Source organism: Elephas maximus, chromosome 7 (assembly GCF_024166365.1).
Source record: "Elephas maximus indicus isolate mEleMax1 chromosome 7, mEleMax1 primary haplotype, whole genome shotgun sequence".
Taxonomy (NCBI): domain Eukaryota; kingdom Metazoa; phylum Chordata; class Mammalia; order Proboscidea; family Elephantidae; genus Elephas; species Elephas maximus.
The window spans coordinates 135,489,270-135,510,645 of NC_064825.1; the positions used below are offsets into that span (position 1 = coordinate 135,489,270).

The 21,376-nt window shown below is 60.3% G+C and overlaps 2 protein-coding genes across 2 annotated transcripts; both read right to left on the reverse strand.

The window, feature by feature from the left end:
- Positions 1–68: 68 nt before the first annotated feature.
- CD81 (CD81 molecule) lies at positions 69–20,482 on the reverse strand. Its single transcript, XM_049892843.1, has 8 exons — positions 20,193–20,482; positions 5,797–5,911; positions 3,164–3,261; positions 2,334–2,408; positions 1,895–1,999; positions 1,390–1,491; positions 705–791; positions 69–636 (listed from the first exon to the last, which is right to left on the reverse strand). Exons 1-8 carry the CDS (start codon positions 20,256–20,258, stop codon positions 574–576), a joined length of 711 nt encoding a protein of 236 aa, XP_049748800.1. The 5' UTR covers positions 20,259–20,482; the 3' UTR covers positions 69–573.
- LOC126081186 (uncharacterized) lies at positions 5,920–19,617 on the reverse strand. Its single transcript, XM_049892829.1, has 2 exons — positions 14,040–19,617; positions 5,920–13,292 (listed from the first exon to the last, which is right to left on the reverse strand). Exon 1 carries the CDS (start codon positions 17,910–17,912, stop codon positions 16,755–16,757), a length of 1,158 nt encoding a protein of 385 aa, XP_049748786.1. The 5' UTR covers positions 17,913–19,617; the 3' UTR covers positions 5,920–13,292; positions 14,040–16,754.
- Positions 20,483–21,376: the final 894 nt, after the last annotated feature.

Consider the following 21,376-nt stretch of genomic DNA (forward strand, 5'->3'; position numbering starts at 1 on the left):
TCCCTGTGGCGTGCTCCCGGGCCCACTGCCCACCCCCGTGTGGCCCAGGAAGGGAGTCTGAGCCGTGCTAGCATGCCTGGTTTTTCCTTCTTTACTGAGTGACTGTTGTGACTGGAGATGACGTAATTACAGCTGGGGGTGACATGTTAGAAAGGAGCGCTGCCGTGGAGCTAAGAGCTCAAACGCTGCTCTAGAAACAGTCAGAGGAGGGGGAGTCAGGGCTACAAAAGGTGCGGGCTGACGGGTGGGGCAGGGCTGCGGCCCCTCAGCTTGCAGGGTCAGGCCCCAGGGCCAGGCAGGCTCCCTCCCTGGTCCTCAGAGCAGAGGAGCCTCACGGGCCCTGCCCTGCAACCCCAGGCCGCCGGTCCACTCCCACGTCACCCACGAGGGCCACCAGCCCTGGAAAGGTGGCAAGGGCTTGAGAACAAAAAGGAGACCTGGGAAACGAAAAGGCTGAGTGCACAGAGCAATACCGGGGACGCTATGTACACGGCACAGAGTAATACCGGGGACGCTGTGCACACGGCTGGCCGCCTCCGGGGACGCTGTGCACATGGCCGGCCGCTTCCAGCCTCAGTATACAGGGCTGTTGCGGATTCCACAGCACAGGACCATGCTTAGGATCATCTCGAAGATCTGCGGGGGAGAGGGGACGTGAGGCATGGCACAGGTGCTGGGCACCACCCCCCGAGGCCCCAGCTCACCATGATCACGGCGACCACGATGGCTGCGATACCAATCAGGTACAGCTTCCCAGAAAAGAGGTCGTCGATCTTCTGGTGGCAGTCCTCCTGCAAGGACAGACAGCAGGCGGGCTCAGGGTCCCCCTCAAGTTTCGCGTGACAGTCAGGCAACACAGAAAACGCACAGAGGACCTGGTACCATGGCTCTCCCAGCCCACCCTGGCCAGCCGGCACTCTCAGCACAGGTTAGCTCTTAACTGGTTACTGTGGCATCCACTCCGATGCACGGTGACGACCTGTGTGTCAGATTGGAACTGTGCTCCACAGGGTTTTCAGTGGCTGGTTTTTCAAAAGTAGATCCCCAGGCCAAGGACACTTGGTTCAAATCACTTCCGCATAGCTGAGTGCTACCACAGGTTGCTGAGGCCCCCAAGGGCCACCTCCGGCCTCAACCACAAGCATGGGCAGCCAAACACCAATCCCACCAGGCCACTCGACACCCTGGGCCTCAGACAACCTCACCTGGACTGCAAGCGATGGTGCCCCTCTTCGGTCAGTTCTGTGACCCCAGCAAGCCCGGCCCCGGCAGAGTGGTCCTCTCCCTGCTGGCCATGGCCCCAGGATGGGCACAACCTGCCCTATGCGTGCCCACCATTGCCCAGCTCCACCCCATGGCAAGCCCCAAGCCCCGGCCACCACTGCACACCTTGAAGACGTTGCTGAGGAAGGTGCTGCCTGAGGGACACAGGCTGTTCTTGGTCAGCGAAGTGGCCAGTGTGGTCAGTGTATTGGAACCACAGCAGTTCAGCTGCAGAGAACAGGGCAGCTTTAGTCAGGCTGGCAGGGGGCTTGAGGAGCACTGGCCAGGGGCCCGGATGGCCACAGAAGAGTGTCCCCACTCCCACCCCACAGTGCATCCTGCCGGGCTGCGGCCACCCCACAGGCTTGTTCTGCTCCTCCTAAGGTAACTGAGCCCCGAGATGGCCACCTGCAGTGTGCTGCTCAGAGACCTGGCTTACCCACTCCCACCCAGGGACCTAGAGGACAGAGAGGAGCAGCCTCCCCAAGGCCCACAGAGGAAAACGCCCAGGCTGCCCCTGCCCCTACCCCTGGAAGATTAGAGCTCCTGGGGCCCATGTGCACCCATACAGCCCAGCCCTGCAAGCCCCATGGGTCCCATACCCACCCCCTCAGACCCCCAGCAGCCGCACCGTCTCATGGAAGGTCTTCACCACGGCCTTGGCATTGCTGGCTTCATCGTCCAGCACGGCCTGCTGCAGGGCCTGGTCGTAAAACTGCTTCACGTCCTTGGCGATCTGCAGGGAGGACAAGCAGGCTAGGGGGTCACCAGAGCAGAGCCTACCTCCTCAGGTGGACAAGTGTGCTCACCTGACACACCTTAGGAAGGCGGGGTCCCCAAGATACATGGCGGGGGGGGGGGTCCTATCTTAGCTGGCCCCAGCTCAGGCCCAGTGTCGCTGCTTCCAGGAAGCCCTCCTGGACCTTACTAACATAACGGGGGGGAGCCCCAAGGTACACCCGCCATCTGTGGGTGAGGCTGGACCATCCCCCACACTCTGAACAGGGGCCATTCCTCCCCCCAGCATCCCCAGGTTGGGATGAGGACCTCACCTGGTGGGCCTGGCTCACCTGGTCCTTGTTGACAAAGCCCCAGATGCCGGCAGCCACTTCACAGGCAAACAGGATCACCAGGCAGGTGAAGAACTGGGGGGCCGCATGAGGGCGGGATGGGAGGAGGGAGTGGGCAGAGGAAGCAGTAAGTTAGTCTGGGGGCTCTTCCTGGGGCCCCAGGCCACCAGGCAGCATGGGGTTTGCCTTTTCGAGATGCAGCCACCCAAGTGACCAGCAGGATGGGAGGCGGGGGTAATCACCAAATCACCGTGTCCCAGGCGGCGTGAGCCATGAGGCCTAGTCATGAGCAAAACCTAGGACTCAGCCCAGGAACAAGATGCCAGAGCCGCATCCTCCCAACCCCCGATTCCAGAGCTCTGATGGTGGGTGGGGGCGGTGTGCTCCCCAGGCCCCTCCACCGCACCACCTGGTGGGCACGAGAGCAAGCGTGCCTAGTGAGCCCCAACACAGAGGGGCTGCCACGTCATGCCTCAGTCTCCCCTAGCGGAGACACTGGTACAGGCTCCCCAGCACACTGCCAGCCTCACCCCCTACCCGGCCAAGGGGAAAGGGGCCACCAGGCCAGAGGGGAGCAGGGCGGGGACTCTCTCCCTGTTGTGTTTGTGGCTTTTCTTAAACAAAGGAAGAGAGAGCCACTTTGGGGCTTAGAATCAGGATAAAGAGATAATGGTTTATCTAAGAGCCAACTGGAAAGTTCAGAGCCGGCCAGCCCCTCCACCAGGTGAGGGGAGGGGAGGGAGGGGGCGGACGTGCCTGAGCTCTACCAGGGCCACCTCCTCCCGGGTGCCTCCCCCTCCAGCCCAGGACCAGCAGGGACCCCACCTTACCGTTCCCAGCAGGCACTGTGACTCCTGGATGGCCCCATAGCAGCCCAGGAAACCCACAAACATCATCACAGCGCCCACAGCGATGAGGATGTAGATGCCTGGGGGTCGGGGGGTGGTTATATCACAGCACCTCGCTGCTCTGCCCTCATGCCCTCCCAGGCCCCCCCAGACCTTCTGTGCACAGCACTCTCCAATGCCGGGGTCCCACAGCCCCCGGCCCCTGCAGGAAGGGGGAGGAAGCGGATGGGCAGAGCAGTGAGGACCTGGTGCTGGTTCTGCCCAGGCATGTGGGCGTCCTCTCCTGCCTGTTTTCTATGAGAGGGGCAGGGCCACCTGTTGAGGACCACACAGGCCACCACGGGACAGACTGAACTTGTTCCTGTCCACAGTATGTACGTGAAGACCTGCCTACCTCAGTGCCCACCCACTGACCCCCACGCCAGCTCACTGCCCCGGGAGGTGCTGACTGCATCTCCCCAGTGACCGCCCCCCGAGATCAGCCCAACAGGCTCGGATTGTCTGCAGTGGTCACAGCAACACTGGCAGCAGCTCACGTCACCCTCGGTGGGACGGGGTCTATTGTCCACCACCAGGCCCAGAAAAGGCCGACCCTGGGCCACCTCAGTCTTCCCCCAATCTGGCCGGCCATTTCCTGTTGGCACTCTGCAGAGGGGAGAAGACTCAGCCCCTCCGTCAGGCTCTCCTGTCCTTGGCCCTGCACCAGCTCCACATGTGAGGTGACGCGAAGACCCCTGGCCCCCGCCACCACATCACTAGGGGAGGTTCACCAGGGTGACCCGGGGCAGCCAGAAACCATGCACACCAGGGGGTCTTGGCTTTCTTGGGTCCTACCAGGGGACTAGAGGCCCCCTCCTCAGGGTCTCTGGGAGACTCAGGTTGGTCAAGGGGCCACTCAAGGCCCCTCCTGAGGCTCCACTGGCAGATCCTACTGACAGCCCCCCAGAGCCCCCAGGCTCCAGTCGGAAGCCCGAGGACGACACTGAGATTCAGTCTGGCCCTGCCCCCTGGGGAAGGTGGCGGGGGCAAGCTCACCCTGCCAGCCAGCCCCACCTCCCAGCAGAGAACAAAGAGCCCTTGTCAGGGATCCCATCTGCTCCCCACCCCCTGCAGGGCCCTCCGGCACTGGGCAGGATCCTGGGCCAGAGGGGCTCTGAGTACCCCCAACTGGGGGGTCCAGCCTCTACAGCTGATTCATGTGGGGTCCAGGCCCTGAGAGGTCACACCAACAGGTGGGGGAGGTCGTAGCAGGCTGGGAGTCGGGTCCAGAAGGCAGGTGAGGTGCATAGCCTGAAGGAGGGCTGGGAGTCTGGGCGGGGGGAGGGGGGAGGCATGCTAAAGACCCTCCCAGGACCTGCTGTCCAGGCCTTCTCTGTCCGCCCTTAATGCCCTGTGCCAGCCAGGCCCGGGAGCCAGTGCAGAGCTATGGGCTGCCCAGAGACTGGGGGTGGGGCGGGGTCTCCCTACTGATAAGGGTCCACCTGACAGATGAGCACCGAGGCCCAGGGAACCACGGGCAGGGCCCTGGAGGAAAGGCGTGCAGCCCTCCCCGGGGCCGGAGCTCTCGCCAGCTGGATGGCCCACATCCTGGGCCAGGCCGTGTCTGCCTTCACAGAAACCTGGTTCAGTAGTTTAGCGGGTCTTCCCACCTCCACAGGGCAGAGGGACAGGACAGAGGACCCATATCAGCCTGGGTGTGGCTGCTGGCAGGGTGCGGGCAGGGCCCAGCAGCCTGAGGCTGAAACCCTGCAGACACAGGGCTTCCTGCTTGTGCCCCGCCCACCCTTGTCCTGGGCCAGGGCAGCGTTCACCAGAGCCACCCCGTTAAAGGGCAGAAACACCTGGACACATGCTGTCCACAAGCGCTGGCCGGCCTTCCTCACCAGAAGCCTGAAGGCAGGACCCTTGGCTCTGCTCAGCAGGAGCCCCTCCTCCTGGCCCGTCCCTCTCTGGGATGGGCCCCTAGCTGGGGCTGAGGCCGAAGGCACCCTAATAAGGCCTCAGCAAGGTGTGGGGCGGCTGAATCACGCCTGCAACCCCTTCCCCACCCCCCCACCCCAGGCACAATTTTCCATCCCTGTCACTACCAGCTCCAGCTGCTTAGGGGAGCGGCTCAGGCATCCCGCCCCGCCCTTCACGTCCAGCCTCCCCCAAATACCGCCTTAAAATAAGCCAAGGCTAGTCAGGCCTCTGCCCACGCCCCTCCCAGCTCTCCCAGCTGCAGGTCTCCTGCCCTACTGGGTGGGATACCTACAAGCCTCACAGACAAACCGCACAGGCATGACCGTCCCAGACATCCCCAGGAAGCTGTTCTTGCCCTCTCTTCCTGGGCCAGCCCAGAGCACCCTCTAACCCCATTCATCGGCAGCTAGGTCCCAGGCAACTTCCAGGAGGGGCCTCAGGTCCGGAGGCCTTGGGGCCTCCCATTGGACCTAACCCCACCGCCTTTCTGGCTGGCCTCCCTGCCCCAGGACACCCCCAGTCCCACCACCCCTCTTCCATGGGGTCCATTTCTTTCATCCAGAAAACCCCACCTAACCAGCTCAGGGCCACCTCCTCCAGGAAGCCCTCTCTGACTGCCTATGCGCAGCCCCACCTCGCATGCTTGCACTCACCCACGTAGAAGGTGTTGGGCGCAGGCCGGTCTCCAAGCTCCAGGTAGAGAAGGTTAGTGGTCTGCGGGTCATGGCGGAGCCACAGGGCCACGCCAAGGATCACGCCCCCGGCCAGCTGGGAGAGAGTGGGGTGTGGGGTTACCTGCAGCCCAGAGTCCTCCAATGACAGGCAGTATAAATCCTGCTGTGTGGAACATCTTTGTGGCGGACATCTCTGCAGGCATGCCTGGCCCCCCACCCCACCCCTGGGGTAGTGGTTCAGAAGGGCCTCCTCCCTCTCCTGATTGTGTTCACAGGCACCACGGGACTGGGGCCACTCGCCAGCTCCAGAGTGGAGACCAGAGGTCAGCTTTGCTGCCCTGGTTTTCGAGATGCCCAGCAAGGCCTAGGTGTCTGGATCACGTGCTGGTCCATCAGATGGCATCTTCTCAAAACTGCTGCCTCTTCTGCCAGCACCTCTGTAGTCAGACACAGAGGAGGGCCACCAGATACAACGTAGGACACCCCAGTAAGGTAAGCTGGTGTTCCAGATGAACGATGGATCATTTTCTAGTGTAAGTATATCCCAAATATCGTGTGGACTATACTTATGCAAAAAAATTTTTGTTATCTGAAATTCAAATTTAATTGTACATCCTGTATTTTTACTTGAAAATCCGGCCATTCTACACCAGACGCCACCCCAGAAACAAGCACCCCAGGGAATACCATGGCCCCCTGGGGGGGTGGCCACTGCTCCAATGCCCTGGGCTCCCTTGGGGACTGCCCCACGGGGCTGAAAACTGTGTGGGGTGCACTGGGATCCAGTGTTGGGGCACCGGTGGGCTGGCCGACAGAGCGAAGACGGAGTGGCAGCCAGGGCTGGGGGCATCCAGGAAGCTGTAAGGGAGGGGTCTGGTGGTTTGGGGGAGAAATTCCTGTCTGTTGCCAGTTCTCAGAAGGGAAACACCGAGAGAGAGAGGAAGGAAGTGCGGCTGTGGTCTTCAAGATAGGCCCAGAGGAAGAGGCGCTGGGAAGCCCAGCTGAGGGCTGGTGCTCAGTTGGGTGGGCAGGGCCCTGCTGGCAGGGGTGGGGGGTGGGAGGGGAAGCTTTGACACACAGCAGGCATCCTCGTGACCATCCTGGCTGGGTGGGTCCACCCAGCTCATTTCTGAGCCTCTCACTCAGGCAGGCATGAGTGCCAGCTCCCCTCCGGTTGCCAAGGCCTTCCCAGACCACCACTGGGCCCCCGAGATACTGACACACAAACCTGGGTTGTGCACGCAGAAGGGAAACAAAGGTTCCTGAGAGCCACCTGGCCATGGCTCCTTCTCCAAGAGGCCTGGTGGGAGCAGGGCCCAGGGTGGCTGTGGGAGAGGGGCGTGGGGGAGCACCAGGCTGCCCCAAGGAAAGCCCCACTCTGGGGACTTCCCAGCATGAGGGCCCAGCAGGGTGAGGAGCTCTGGACCGCACCCTCCCCCCCAGCTCCTCTCACCCTGGGCTCTGCCAACACCAGGGCTAGAGGGACAGCTGGCGCCCAGCAGCTGAGCTATCCCCCCAGGGATCACCCCTGGCCCCCCAAGACAGGCACTGGTGCCCTCCCCTCACCCATTCCTGGCCTGACTTCAAGGGCACAACTCTCTAGCGGGGCTGTGGTTTCTCACCCCCGTCTCCGCAAAGCCTGCTGCTTCTGACGGAGTTCCACTCAGTTGGTGGTTGCTCTGGCTTTGGGGAGGGTGTCCCCTGCCCTCCCCCCCAGACCCTGGACCGACTCTTGACAGTCTTTCCCCTCTGAGGAGCAACACTCGTTAGGACCACCGAGAGCTACCATGTACCTGCTGGCCAGACTGGGAAGTGGCCTGACACCCAGCACCGCTCAGCCCTCACAGGACTAGATCCCTGGGCTTGCAGACAGCACCCTGTTCTCCAAGGGCCAGGGAGGCCTGGGAGACAGCGAGGGCAGTGGGCACACCAGGGGGTGGCGGGAAGGGCCGAGCGAGGCACCACCACCACTGGGACACCCTGAGAGCTGGCTGCCCTCTGTGCTTGTGGGATGGAGGTGGTGAGGCTGAGGGTTGCCATGGCAACTCTGGCTTCCTTGGCGGTTTGAAAACGTCATTTATTTTGTTTTGAACTACGGTTGAGAGCCAGCTTTGCCAGTGTTCCCTAGCAGAAGAGGAGGGGGAGCCCCATCCTTGGAGGCCAGCCCCGATCCCTGACTCAGCCCGGAGACTTTCTGGCTCAGTGTCCCCTTTGGTAACACAGTGTAGCACAGCTCCTGGCTCAGAAGGTGCGCTCTCCTTGGCTGGCAGAGACCACCTACAACTGTCCCCTTACAGCCCCCTCACCCGGGGGGGGGGGTTCGGGGTGACAGAAATGCTCAGGAGGCAGCACCTAACCCCCCCGGGCTAACGAGGGATGTGCAGGTACAGCACAGGTCTCCCAGGCAGCCCTTCTGCTCTGCGTTGGGAAGTGGGGGGCTGGCCTCCTGGGCCATCCCAGACCCCATGGCCCCTCTGGGGTCCCTCAGGGTGGGACAGGCCTGCGTCACCAGGAGGTGCTGCTGGTGATTCCTTGGGTGGGGGTATGCAGGCATTTCCTGGCCAGCCCAGCCCAGAGGGAGGGGAGAAAGGAACCAGGCCTGATGCCCCCCAGGACCCACAGCACCCCTAGAACTCCAAGTCCAGCCCTCACAGCCATGGACAACCTGGGGGACATCCCAGCTCAGCCCTGGGACTGACATCTAAGTGCCCCACATGTCCCCCATAAGGTGGAAGCCCCACGCACATCAGGTGGGGCCCCTCCCACAGACAGTAGAGGACCCTCCCTTACGGTGGGAGGCCCTCAAAGTGGGTGGAGTTGGAGGATGAATGACAGGACCCCCTCCCTGAGAGCCAGTCAGGGCCTGCACCCCACTTCTCATCCTACTGGCTAGATGTTTCCCAGCCATGGCCTGAGGCCCCTGGAGGATGTAGGTTCTGAAACTCTAGATTATATCACACAGTGAGAGGAGGGGGTGGGGCAGGGGGCAGGAAAACGATGCCCCCAGGGCCGTGGCCAGGCCCCACTTGCCTTAGATGTAAGCAGCAAGCTGTAACCAGGGTCAGCGCAGACCCCCAGTCTAGGACTCTCAGTGGGGAGTAGGAGGGCAAGCGTGAGGAAGCCAGGAGACAGGATACAGGCGGGGAACACCTGTCACAGCCCCTCCCACCAAACCCAAATTTCTAGACAGGAGGGACACCAAGGACTGGGGACGTGGGTGCTGCCCATGTGCACTCCACCAGAGCCACTGGAGCACCAAGGCACCTGGCATCTCTGCAGAGGCTGGAGCCAGAAAACCACAACAGTGGTCCAAGGGTCACCTCCAGATTTCTGATGAGTAAACCAAGGAGGTGAGAGGGTCGCGTTATTAACCTGAAGCTTCAAGAAAGAGTAGAGTGAGGGGGTCAGTCAGGGGGTATTACTGCTGCCCCTGCTCCAAACTCCCACACAAGGGCAGGGCTGGAGATGCTAGCAAGTTGAAAGTTTGAAAGAAATCTGCTCTTTGAAAGACACTGTTAGAGGGTAAAAAGACAAGAAGAGGCTGGGAGAAGTATTTGCAAATATCACAAGTCTGATAAAGGGTTTGTGTCCTGAATGGGCAAAGAACTCTCAAAACTCAACAATAAGAAAACAAACAACCCACTTTTTAAAAAATGGGCAAAAGATCTGAACAGGCACTTCACTATGAAAGAAATCCAGATGGCAAATAAGCTCATGAAAAGATGCTCAACCTGACTGCCATTGAGAGAATGCAAAATAAGACCACAACGAGATAGACACCAGATGTACCTACTATAATGGCTTAAAGTTAGACAACCGACCATACCAGGTGCTGACGAGCAGGTCGAGGAACTGAAACTCACCCACGGCTGGCAGGAATACAAAATGGCACAGCTGCTTTGGAAAACAGTTTGGCAGTTTCTTAAATAGTTAAACCCACAACTACCACAACACCTCCACCTATCACTGTTCTTTTTGATAGTAAAGGACATCCTGGTTGGTAAAGTAGAGGGTCAGTGAAAACAAGGGAGACCCTCAATGAGATGAATTGACACAAGAGCCCCCACAATGGGCTCAAACACACCAACGATCATGGAGATGGCCAACTCCACGGCACCTACCACCGCCACCACCTACTACGTGATCCTGCCATTGTCCTCTCAGGCATCTATCCAAGAGGAAAGGAAGTATCTGTCTTTACAAAGACTTACACAGGAATGTTCATAGCAGCTTCATTTGTGAGAGCCTCAAACTGGGAACAATCCAATTGTCCATTCACAGGTGACGAAAGAATCCTGCTCTATCCACACAAGGGAATCTGGTCACTGCCGTCCAGTCAGCTCCCACTCCTACCCAGCAATAGAAAGGAACGAACTACGACCCTCCTACGACATGGGTGAACTGCCAAACAATTATGCGAATGGAAAAAAAAAAAAGTAGACCAGAAAAAAACAAGAGTATGTACCTTTTGATTCCATTAAGTCTAAGAAATGCAAGGTGGGTACAGTGACAGACCAGAGATTAGTGCTGGAGGGAGGGGAAGGGGGAGGGGAAGAGGGGTGCGTGGGTGGGATCTCAAAGCGCATGAGGCCACACTTGGAGGTGATGGACACGTTCACTGCCCTGACTGTGCTGAAGGTTTTCACAGTTGTCTACACGTCAAAACCTACTGAACTGTAAACTTACTGAACTGCGTGATGCAGCATATGCCAAGTATAGCCCTTAAAAAAAAAAAAAAAAAAAGCTGTTTTAAAAAACCCACACACCCAAATCCCTGGTGCCCAAACTTCCAACCAGCTAGGTCTTTAGGAAAAAAGAATACTGGTATCACAATGGTTAAGCACTTGACTGCTAACGGAAAAGTCAGTTTGAACCCACCCAGCAGCTTGCAGAGAAAGACCTGGCAATCTGCTCCCAAAAAGATTACATCCTAGAATACCCTATGGGGCAGTTCTACTCTGTCACATGGGGTCACTATGAGGCAGAAATAAATAGACAGCACAGAACAACAACAACAACAACAACAGGTCTTTAGGGGGAAGTGTTCCCTCTGGATCCCAAGGATGCAGGACCACCATCTTGGTGCTGATGGATTGCCAGGGCAGGGAATCAGACACCTGGGCCCACTGGGTTTCTCACGGCCGGTGGCAGGTACCAGAGGCATTGGAATGTTGTTGGTAGAACCATGGTTTTAGGGGTAATCAAAGTAAAAGATTGAAATAGCTATTGATATATGTCGATTAAAGAGGGTCCAACAAAAGGACAAATGCTACATGAGCCCACTTAGGTAGTGAATGGAATTAATATCACTGAATTATACATTTAGAAAAGCAAATATATTGTTACATATATTTTACCAGATAAAAATTATTAAAAGAGAGAGAAAACAGAGGAAGCTGCAGCAGCAATGGAAAACAGACAGTGGTGGTGTTGGGTAGAGGCCCCTGAGCCTGGCTGCGGGGTAAGCCCTGGCTTGGCCCCCATTAGCTGGGGGACCTCAGACCCATCTCAGGTTCCTTGTGCCTCAAATTTCATCATCTGTAACTGGGTTGACGCTGACTCATGGCTACGCCGTGTGTGTCAGAGTAGAACTGTGCTGCACAGGCTTTTCTTTATAATTTATCTTTATTGTTGTTGAGAATGCGCACAGCAGAACATACACCAATTCAACAGTTTTCTGCACATACAGTTCAGTGACATTGATTACAGTCTTCGAGTTGTGCAACCACCCTCCTTTTCCAAGTTGTTCTTCCCCCATTGACATAAACTCACTGCCCCCTAAGTTTCTTACTGTTTTCAAGTTGCTGTTGTCAAGGTATGTAAGATCCCATATAAACCAAAAAAACCAAACCCACTGCTGTTGAATTGATTCCAACTCATGGTGACCCTATATGACAGAGTACAATTGCCCCATAGGGTTTCCAAGGAGCAGCTGGTGGATTCGAACTGCTGACATTTTTGGTTAGCAGCTGAGCTCTTAACCACCATGCCACCAGGGCTCCAAGATCCCATACAGATTGCATGTAAAAAAGCTCAATGTTCAAGGTGGACACTGTTTTTTAGTAGTTAAGCTAAAGTACTGTTTGGTTTTAAGATGACTTCAGGGGATATTTTTGGTTTAAAGCTTTTTTTTCAGAGGTAGATTGTCAGGCCTTTCTTCCTCCAACCTCACGATTAGCAGCCGAGCTCAGTGTTCCTTATCATATGCAGAACAGACAGGGTACAGAAGTCCATGACGCCTGGGACGGTGAGCTTGGCAAACACTGGCAAGCACCACCTTCAGGAGTTCCCAGGTTGCATCTACAGATGGCAAACCCTCCTGCATCCCTCCTCTCCAGAACCATCCACAGAACGACAGACACCTCCTGCACAAATCCCACCTGTCAGAGGCACCCACCAACTGCTCCTGCACCCCAAGGAATTCCTGACCTGGGGAACCATTGAAAAAAAAAACCCATTGCCGTCTAGTCAATTCCGATTCACAGTGACCCTATAGGACCCTAGAGGACAGAGTAGAACTGCCCCATAGAGTTTCCAAGGAGCGGCTGGTGGATTCGAACTGCCAAGCTTTTCGTTAGCACCCATAGCTTACCATAGCTCTTAACCACTATGCCAGCAGGGCTGCAACCTGGGGGGCAGTTCTCAGGAAAGAGCCGGGTAGCTTATCCTGTTCCTGGCAGCTCCACTCAAGGGAGAAAAAGAATATTTGTAACCCTAAAGGACTCTGTTTCTTTCTTCCTCCCTTCCTATTAAAAAGTAACAGAATCAACTTAAAAGGGGGCATGGGTTGCCAAGCACTCTAGGTTTCCATCGTCCTGTCTGCTGTTTCCAAGTGGCTAAAAGGGCCAGCCTCCTCCTTTGCCTTCTGCACAAACCCTAGGAGCAGGGGGCTCTCTCCCACCTCCCTGAGAAGGGACAGCAGGCCATCTCCCTATCCTTACTGCAGTCCCTGCACTGACTTGCTCGCCCCAAGTCCTGCCTCAACTCAAGTTCCAATGGGCAACAGGGACTCAATGTCTACTTCCCCTAGGTACCCGCTGGGGCCATCAAGGGCCTGCTGGGGCCACTGGCTCTGCGCCCTCATCTGGCCCCACAGTGGGTGGTGCCCACGCATGCTGGGAGGAGGGACCTACTGGCTGTGGCACTGGGAGGGTCCTGGGGCCTGAGAGACCCTCCAGAGGAAAGCGGGGGTAAGGCAGTGCAGGAGGGAGCCCCCTGCAGACACTGAGTGTGTCACGGGAGGCGGCTCAGGACGTATGGAAAGGGGAGGCTGAAGGTGTCCATACTGGGGTGTCCCAGGGCGCCCATCACCCTGCCAGCCTAGAGGGCAGCCTGGACTGTGCAGCTGACGTAGGCCATCGGCTCTCCACCCTTCATGGGGGGATGCAGCGTGTAGGCTGGGGACACTCCTCTCTGCAAGCTGGCACAGCCCCACTCTTGTGGCCAGAGCAGAGCGGCTGGACCAGGCCGGGCAGCTGGAAGGAAGCGCAGAGTGAAAAGCAGGCACCTCACCTCGTGAGGAAGCGGAGGCCCCTTCCTCTGCCCCTTGCCCTCAGGAAGCCGCCAGCTTGTCCCAGAGTCTAAAAATAGGGAGCGAGGACACGGGCCTTCCCAGCTGTGGGATGAGCAGCAGCTCCAGGAGCCCAGCCTGGCTGGTAGTGGGGAGGGGGCTGGGCGCCCTGCCTCTCAGGGGCACACCCCAAGGTTGTCATGGCCCCGGGCGGAGGACCAGGAAATGCCTCACTGCCCCACATCTACCCTGTCCACTTGCCGGAAGCCCCTCCTCTTGGGAGCCCCTCTGCCCTCCTTACTCCCGGGGAGGGGCACATGATGCCAGATTATCACAAACCCCCAGGGTAAGCACAAGAGACAGTCTGGGTATGCTGGGGAGGGTGCAGGGGTGGGGTTCTCAGGCAGGGGCCAGTGAGCAGGTGGCAGGTCCCGGGCACACAGGCTGGCACCTGCTACTCCCCCAGGCGTGGCCACTCCACCCTGGGGAGTCCCAGGGGAGCCCCACGTTGCTGGGCTCCGAGGGAGCAACAGGGCTGGCACAGGTGCCAGGGGTGTCTGGGAGAAGCCGCTACAGGACCCAGCTGCCATGGCCAGCCCCTGACCACTACCAGCCGATCCCCAGAACCACAGCGGTTGGAAAGGGAAGGTTCTGGCTTCCAGCCTCACCACCACTTCCTCACATGGTCGTGGCCGAACCTCAGTCTCCTTACCATCCGGATGGGCCTGAGTGCAGCCGGCCGCAGGAGCTGGGGCAGAAGGCTGAGATTCGAGGTCGGACAGGACGTGCGGGGGTTCCCAGTCCTGGGCCGCCTGGCATCGGGGAGTGCTGCTTCAGAGAGCCCTTATCGTCCAGGACAGAGGGAGAGTCTGTTCTGACCAGCCCGCAGGCCGGCCTCCGGTGGGGGCAGGCCCTGGGCCAGGAAGAGGATGCGAGTGATTCCCAGAGTGCCAGGAGGCAGGACAGGGACCCACCTGGGACAAAGACACGGAGCTCGGCCTCCCGCCCTGGGTCCTCCTCATGGCCCTGGGCCACAGCCAAAGTCCCTGTCCACCACCAGGGCTCACTGTCAGCAGCTCCCTCTGCATCAAGCTGCAGCCTGAACCCCACCTCAATGCCCAATCACAGGGCCCAGGCACATGAAACAGGGTCCAGGGTACCCTAACACCACTCGGGGGGAACTGGGGACCCAGGCCCATCGTCCCAGAGCGTAGAACAACCTGTACAGTGAGATCCCATACTCGGAAAAATGGAACCCCCTTCCCTACCAGGATCCCACATCACCTCAATTCTTGCGGGGGAAGGGCCCAGCTGGCTGGCTCCCTGCTCCCCTGGCCTCCGTGGGGGTCTGACCACCATACCTGGGCCTACGGTCCCCTGCCCGGACACCCTCACCCCCACTCAAGGTACTTCCCTCCTGGAAGCCCCAGCTCCGCCAGCCCTCTCCCAGCCAGACCCCGGGCCCCTGGAGGGTGGTGGCCACCAGCTCAGGAAGACTGCCTCCTGGGAGTGAGGCCCACAATTAACGGGGCCCTGGCATGGCCACTCCACCCACGGGTGCTCCCCAGCTCTGGGGACCCATCTGGGGCCCTCAAATGGTCTCGAGGGGCCCAGCACCTGCTCTGTGGACCCATCAGGAGCAAGAACTGAGTCTGGACCCAGAAGCACAAGTGTGTTTATGTGTGGTGTGTATGTGTTGTGAGCGTGCTCTGTGTGTGGTTTGTGTGGATGCTGGTATGTGTCTGCTGTGTATGACGTGTGTGTACCGTGTGGGGTGTTTGTGTGCTGTGTGCTGTGTGTGCTGTTGAGTATGTGTGGTGTGTGGGGTGTGTGTCCCGGTGTGGTGTGTGTGTGGTGTGTATACATGCTGTGTGTGGTGTGTGTGCTGTGTGTGGTGTGTATACATGCTGCGTGTGTGCTGTGTGTGGTGTGTATTCATGCTGTGTGTGCTGTGTGTGGTGTGTATACATGCTGCGTGTGTGCTCTGTGTGGTGTGTATTCATGCTGTGTGTGCTGTGTGTGGTATGTATACATGCCGTGTGTGTGCTGTGTGTGGTGTGCATACATGCCGTGTGTGTGCTGTGTGTGGTGTGCATACATGCCGTGTGTGTGCTGTGTGTGGTGTGCATACATGCTGTGTGTGTGCTGTGTGGTGTGCATACATGCTGTGTGTGTGCTGTGTGTGCTGTGTATACATGCTGTGTGTGGTATGTATATATGCTTTGTGTGCTGTGTGTGGTGTGTATACATGCTGCATGTGTGCTGTGTGTACTGTGTATGGTGTGTGCATGCTGTGTGCACGCTGTGGGTGGTGTGTGCACGTTGTGTGTGTGCACTGTGTGTGTGTGTGCTGTGTGTGGTGTGTATATATGCCAAGTGCGCTGTGTGTGGTGTGTACACGCTGTGTGTGGTGTGTATATATGCTGTGTATGCTGTGTGTGGTGTGTATATATGCCGAGTGTGCGCTGTGTGTGGTGTGGTGGCCAGCACAGAGGAAACTCAGAAGCATTTTCCTCCCCAGCCTGGTCACTGGGGTCATGATGGGTCGCAGTGTGCTGGGTCAAGCCACATCCTGCCTGACAAGTGGGCAGCACCTGAGGGTGAAGGCCGCAGGGTCAGTTCTGGTAACCCTGGTTCTCCGCACAGGAACGGGGCCCATCCATGTGGCTGGAAGTGACCGAGCGCTCACTAGGTGCCAGGCCAGGGCGATGGGTACAGGCTCCCCACCCCCACACCAGGGGCCTCTCCAGAGCGCCACGGGGCAAAGGTGAGGACCTCCGTGGCCCATGGCCCCTGGACTCTGAGCCTGATCAATTTTCCACTCTGGCTCTTCCCTGTTCCAGGCTTCCAGGTGCTGGGGTGGAGGCATGGGGTGTTTTTGGGGGTACATCTCCCAGTACGAGTTTAGAAGCAGCTAGGAGACAGGGACCTGGGTGAGTTTGATGTCTGGAGGCTGAACTGAGTTGGGGGGCCGCCTGTCAGCCCCCAGGGGCAGATGGGGGCATGGGGGCTGTGGGGCACACTGTGGTCAGCCCTGCCCAGTGCCCCACAGGCTGCAGTGTGTTCTCTAGGTGCTATGTCCCTGCCAGAGGGGAGCCGGCCCAGGGCCAGGACCTAGAGAGACAACCAAGCCCCTGGCTCCCTCCTTGCTGAGCCCTGCACCCCTCACTGAAGCCAGCCTGTTGCAGGGTGAACCACAGAGTTCCTCTTCTTGGCTGGCCCAACGGCCGCTTGCCCAAAGCACTCTGCTAAGACCTGGCGGGTTGGGCAGATAGATCTCCCAGAAGAGACCACCCCCCAGTCCTGCAACACCGAATAGGCACAGAAAACCCCCACCCCTACCCAGTATCAGCCCGCCCCGGAAGGAAGGTGACAGACCCGCCAAATGATAGACAGCCACATATTGTCTTCAAGTGACAACTGAATGTCAGTTAGCAAGGCCTTGAATCGGCCACCTTCCCAGCCTGTCTGGCTGCCATGGACCTGGAAGATGGCCACAAGGTCCATTAGGTGGAGGAGCAGCAGTCCCATGCCAGGACACGGCTCCTCTCCCAGCAGACCAGTGGCACCTCTCAAGGGACCCCCAAGGAGACAGCGTTGTGCCCATTTCACAGATGAGAAAACTGAGGCTCAGGCAGCCCACCATCTGCCCCGAGCCTGTAGAGACAGAAGCCCCCGCACTCCCCAAACTGCTCCCAGACCAATCCCAAGGGACAGGACTTCCACACTGCTTGGAGAGGACACTGGGCCCTCTGCTCAGGCCAGGCTGCACGTCCACGTGCCCTGCCCTGACTGCCCCACCCAGTATCTGCTTGTCAGGGAGCCCCCCAATGCCAGCTCTGCTGGAGAGAAGGCTGAGTGCCCGCTGCCCCGGCCACTCCAGGGCAACAGGTAGAGCGTGGATGTGGGGATACAGGCGGGCAGAAGGGCGTGGATCTAGGGGAGCAGGAGGACCCAGGGTAGGAGGGAGAGTGTGTATGTGGAGGTGTAAGCGGCCCCAGGGTGATAGGGAGAGCATGGATGTGGGGGCACAGGTGGGTGAGAGAGTGTGGATATAGGGGTGCAGGTGGCGCCAGGGCAGGAGGGCGAGTGTGGATGTGGTGATGTGGTGAGAGGCAACGTGTGGATGTGGGGGTGCAAGTGGGTGGGAAAGCACGGACGTGGGGTGCAGGCAGTTGACAGCGCGTGGATACAGGGGTGCAGGTGGGTGGGAAAGCACGGATGTGTGGTGCAGGCAGTTGACAGCACATGGATACAGGGGTGCAGGCTGGTGGGATGTAACAGATGTGGGGTGCAGGCGGGCAGGTCTTTCTGCAGCAGCAAAGGAGAAGCATGCCAGTCCTTTATCTGCCTCCCCCCGTGTGGGAACTTCTCTGGAAAAGGACCTCAGCCGCTTTTCCTGGCCCCCCACGACCCTAGTGCTCCCGGAACGCTGACCCACTAGGCAGTCAGAACCACTCACCTGCAGGGCGCTTCCTAGACTGATGGGAAGGCTCTCCCTTGCCATAGTCCCTGCCGGGCCACCATGCCCAGACCCGTCTCCCAAGCCCGCTCCGTTCCAAGCCCCTCGCTCAGCACTTATCATATTAGTTAATCCCCCAACAAACCCCGGTGGGGGTCCCTGGGACCTCACTCTAGAGGGTGAGGCAGCCGAGGAACAGACCCCGCCCAGGCTGACTCTGAGGAGCCCACCCTTGGCTTTGATGCAGAGGACTCGGGGGGGCGGGGTGCAGGGCACTCAGGGTGGTGTTGGCAGGGTGGGGGGGTGACTGTGGGCCGACACAGCTCTCAATGCTCTGAGGGAGTGGAGCAGCTAGGAGCCTTGGAAAGTCTCCTTGAGTCACAACAAAGAAAGAAGGGCACCCGCTGCCTGGGAAACCACCACACTCACCCAGGCCACGATCCTGGGGCAGGCCTGTCTGGGGATCAGCCACAGAGGGGCTTATCCAGGGTGATGCCCAGCCTGGCCCACTCCCCTCAGACTCCCCAGGAACAAAAACCCACTTCTGAGAAGCCCCCTCCTCTGCCTACCCTTTCCTTCCCTACCAGGGTCATAGTCCGGCTCACACAGGGGCCAGCTGAGGGGCATAAGGGCCTCAGTTTACCCATCGCCCACTACCCTGGACCACTGCTGGTTCCTACAAGGCTCCTGGGGCCGTCCTGGGCAGGGTAAGCACAAGCAGCCTCACTGCTCCCCGCCCTGGGGAGAGGCCCTGGGCTCCAGGAACCCCAGGGTACCCTCCCGAGGTCAGCTCCCGGCCCCAGCAGGCTGGATGTGACCCTCACTCCCAGCTGGGAGTGAGTCCAGCCTCTGCCCTCCCCTGCGCCCCTCCCAAATACCTCCCTGAAGCAAACCCACGCCAGCCAGCCAGACAGACGGGAAGCCGATGTCTCAGCCCAGTCTGCTCCAGGGGCCGTTTTACAACTTTACTGCCCCTGCCTGGTGGCGCAGTGGTTAAGTGCTACAGCTGCTAACCAAAAGCTCAGCAGCTTGAATCCACCAGGTCCTCCTTGGAAACTCTATGAGGCAGTTCTACTCTGTCCTATAGGGTGGCTATGAGTCAGAATCACCTTGACGGCACTGGGTTTGGTTTCCTTTGGTCACTGCCTGAGCTTGAGAATCACAGTTCACCCGGGACACTGTCCCGCCATAAGGGTGGGTCAGACTGGGACGGCAAAGCAGCTAGAAAGGGTACCAGAGAGGTGTCACTGCCAAGGAGAATGTCCGAGGGTAGAATGGAGCTCCTGGCACGCACCCACAGACCTTCCAGTCCAGCAAGGAATCTCCACCTCCTCCCCAATTCCAAGACTGGCCAGAAATGGAAACAAAGAAAAAGACACAACCGGTCACTCCCCAGCAGTTACCACGAAGATCAGGAGAAGGCTGCTCTGGGGCAGGGAGAGGACCCGGGAGACCCTCCACACCGGGGCTGCAGTCCAGTGACCATGGGGGCCACCCTTCCCGAAGTGGAGATCCCAGCCAGCACTCGGCACCGACGCCGGGGATCAAGCCCCGAGCTTGGAGCCGCCAGGTCTTTCGGATACCCCCTGCCCTGTGCCAACTCTTATGGCCAGGCCCACGCCTCTCAAAGCTTCCCAGCCCCTGGAATCCAAGTGTGTGGTGGGGGCTGGGGTGCGCGGGGTCGGCGCCCTAGAGCTGGGCCAAGACGGTGCGGGCCCCCTACACACGGGCATGCCCGGGCCAGTGCGCTTCCGGTCAGCCCTCTGCCGGGGCCGACCCGAGACTTAGGAGGGGGACTGCGGAGAGGAGGATGGACTGGGCTAGGGGCGGAGCGCGATGCCGGCCCCCAGGGCTCCTACCCAGCAAGCGCTCCCTCCCCACCACCCATTTAGAGGCGGCGGCCCGATGAGCTCATGGGGCGGAGCGCCAGGAGCCCCGCCCCCGAACCCCCCTTCCGTCCGGCGCGGCAGGGTGGCCCCGGCTCCCGCCCCGAGCGGGGCCGTCCCCGGGTGAAGACGGCCCGGACCCCTCCCCTATGGGTTGCCGGCTCCAACCGCCCAGGTCGCCAGCACAGCGGCCCCCAAGCCCTGGGGCTTTGAGTCCCGGACGCCCAAAGGCTGGCGCCCTGAAACCCGGCCCTCGGCCCGGCCCGCCGTTAGGGGGCGCAGTGGCCCCGAGCGACCCCCTCGCCGCGGCCTACCGACCCCGGGCCCCCACCCGCCCCGACGCCGACAGGTGTCTGCAACTTGGCGGCCCGCAGCGGCGGCCCCGCGGGCTGCGCCCTTTGGCCAGGCCTACCGAGGCTCCCGGGCCTGCGGGGTTGGCGCGCACCCCGGTCCCCGGCCCACCGCGCCCCGGCCCCCCGCGCCCCAACCTCCTGCGCCCCGGCCCCTAGCCGCTCACCCAGAAGACGAAATTGAAGACGAAGAGCAGGTACTTGATGCACTTGGTGCAGCCCTCCACCCCCATGGCGGCGCGGCTGGCGGCCTGCGGGCGCTGACGGCGGTGCGGCGGGGGCTGGGCGGTCGGCGAGGGCCTGGCGGGCGCGGGGCGCGGGGCGCGGGTCGGGGCGCGGGGCGCACTAGGCGCGGAGGCACGGGGCCTGGGGGCTCGGGGGCGTTGGGAAGCCTGGCCGGGTGCGCGCTGGGGTCGTCTCCGCCGCCGCTGCGCGCTCGCTCGCTCTCTGGCCGGGCGCGCGCCCCGCGCCGCGCCGCTTATAGGACACCGTGGCCCCGCCCCAGCCCCGCCCCCGCGGGTCCAGCTCCGGGCCCCTCCGCCAGGCCTCGCCCCCCCGCGCCCCGCCGCCGGAGCCCGATCCCCGCCCCGCCGCGCTGCGTGCCCCGGGGCCTGCGCGGTGCTGTCTGCCTGGGCGCCCCTGGAAGGGCGGCGGGGCGGGAGCGCACGCTGGGTCGCGTCCCCGGCCACTCCCCCGTCCCTTGCACGCAGACCTCGGGGTTTCAGACCTCGGTGCGGCGGATAGGCGCCGCCGAGCCGTTGTTCCCTCCGAGCCCCGGGGGACCGCTGCCAGGCTGCGCCTGAGGACAGGCATGCAACGTCCGCCGAAGAGCGCAGCCGGGGGCCTGGGGAGGACCCTTCCCATCCTGGCGCCTTGGACAATCGAGGAAGGCTCCGAGAAGGAGGTGATGGCGACTATGCACAGAGCGCAGCGCTCTTAGTTCACAATCGCTTTCGGGGCCGGACCCGGGGTGGGCGGTGAGGCCCGAGTCAGTGGGTCGCCGGCCGGAAGGGCCAAAACGCCACACTTTTAGGCTGCCACGCGTTTGCCCCTTACAAAGTGGAGTTGCAGACAGCTGTTAGGGGAGTCTTTCTTTGAAAGGTTACTCACGTATCTAGGAGGCCCGAGCGACCTGTGGGAGAACCCCCAAGTGTTTTGAGGTTCATGTCCATCCTGGGTGGTATGGATACCCCTCAGGGGTGCCAGCCCCGCACTTCCCGCTGCGTCCCTGGAGGCGCGGGGCCAACCCCTGCTTCTTGCTTTGGGCTATTGCAGAAATGGAGGGATGACTCAGGGAGCCAGGGATGCTTCCTCCCCAGGTCGCGCGCGCGGTAGGTGACACCAGATGAAG

Bases quoted from the DNA above. Each gene is read 5' to 3' on its own strand.
- LOC126081186 (XM_049892829.1), bottom strand. From the start codon at position 17,912: ATGATAAGTGCTGAGCGAGGGGCTTGGAACGGAGCGGGCTTGGGAGAC.
- CD81 (XM_049892843.1), bottom strand. From the start codon at position 20,258: ATGGGGGTGGAGGGCTGCACCAAGTGCATCAAGTACCTGCTCTTCGTC. The intron at 5,912-20,192 runs GTGAGCGGCTAG...ACTCTCTCCCAG, and splicing joins TCTTCAATTTCGTCTTCTGG to CTGGCCGGGGGCGTGATCCT. The intron at 637-704 runs GTGAGCTGGGGC...TCTCCCCCGCAG, and splicing joins TCGTGGTCGCCGTGATCATG to ATCTTCGAGATGATCCTAAG.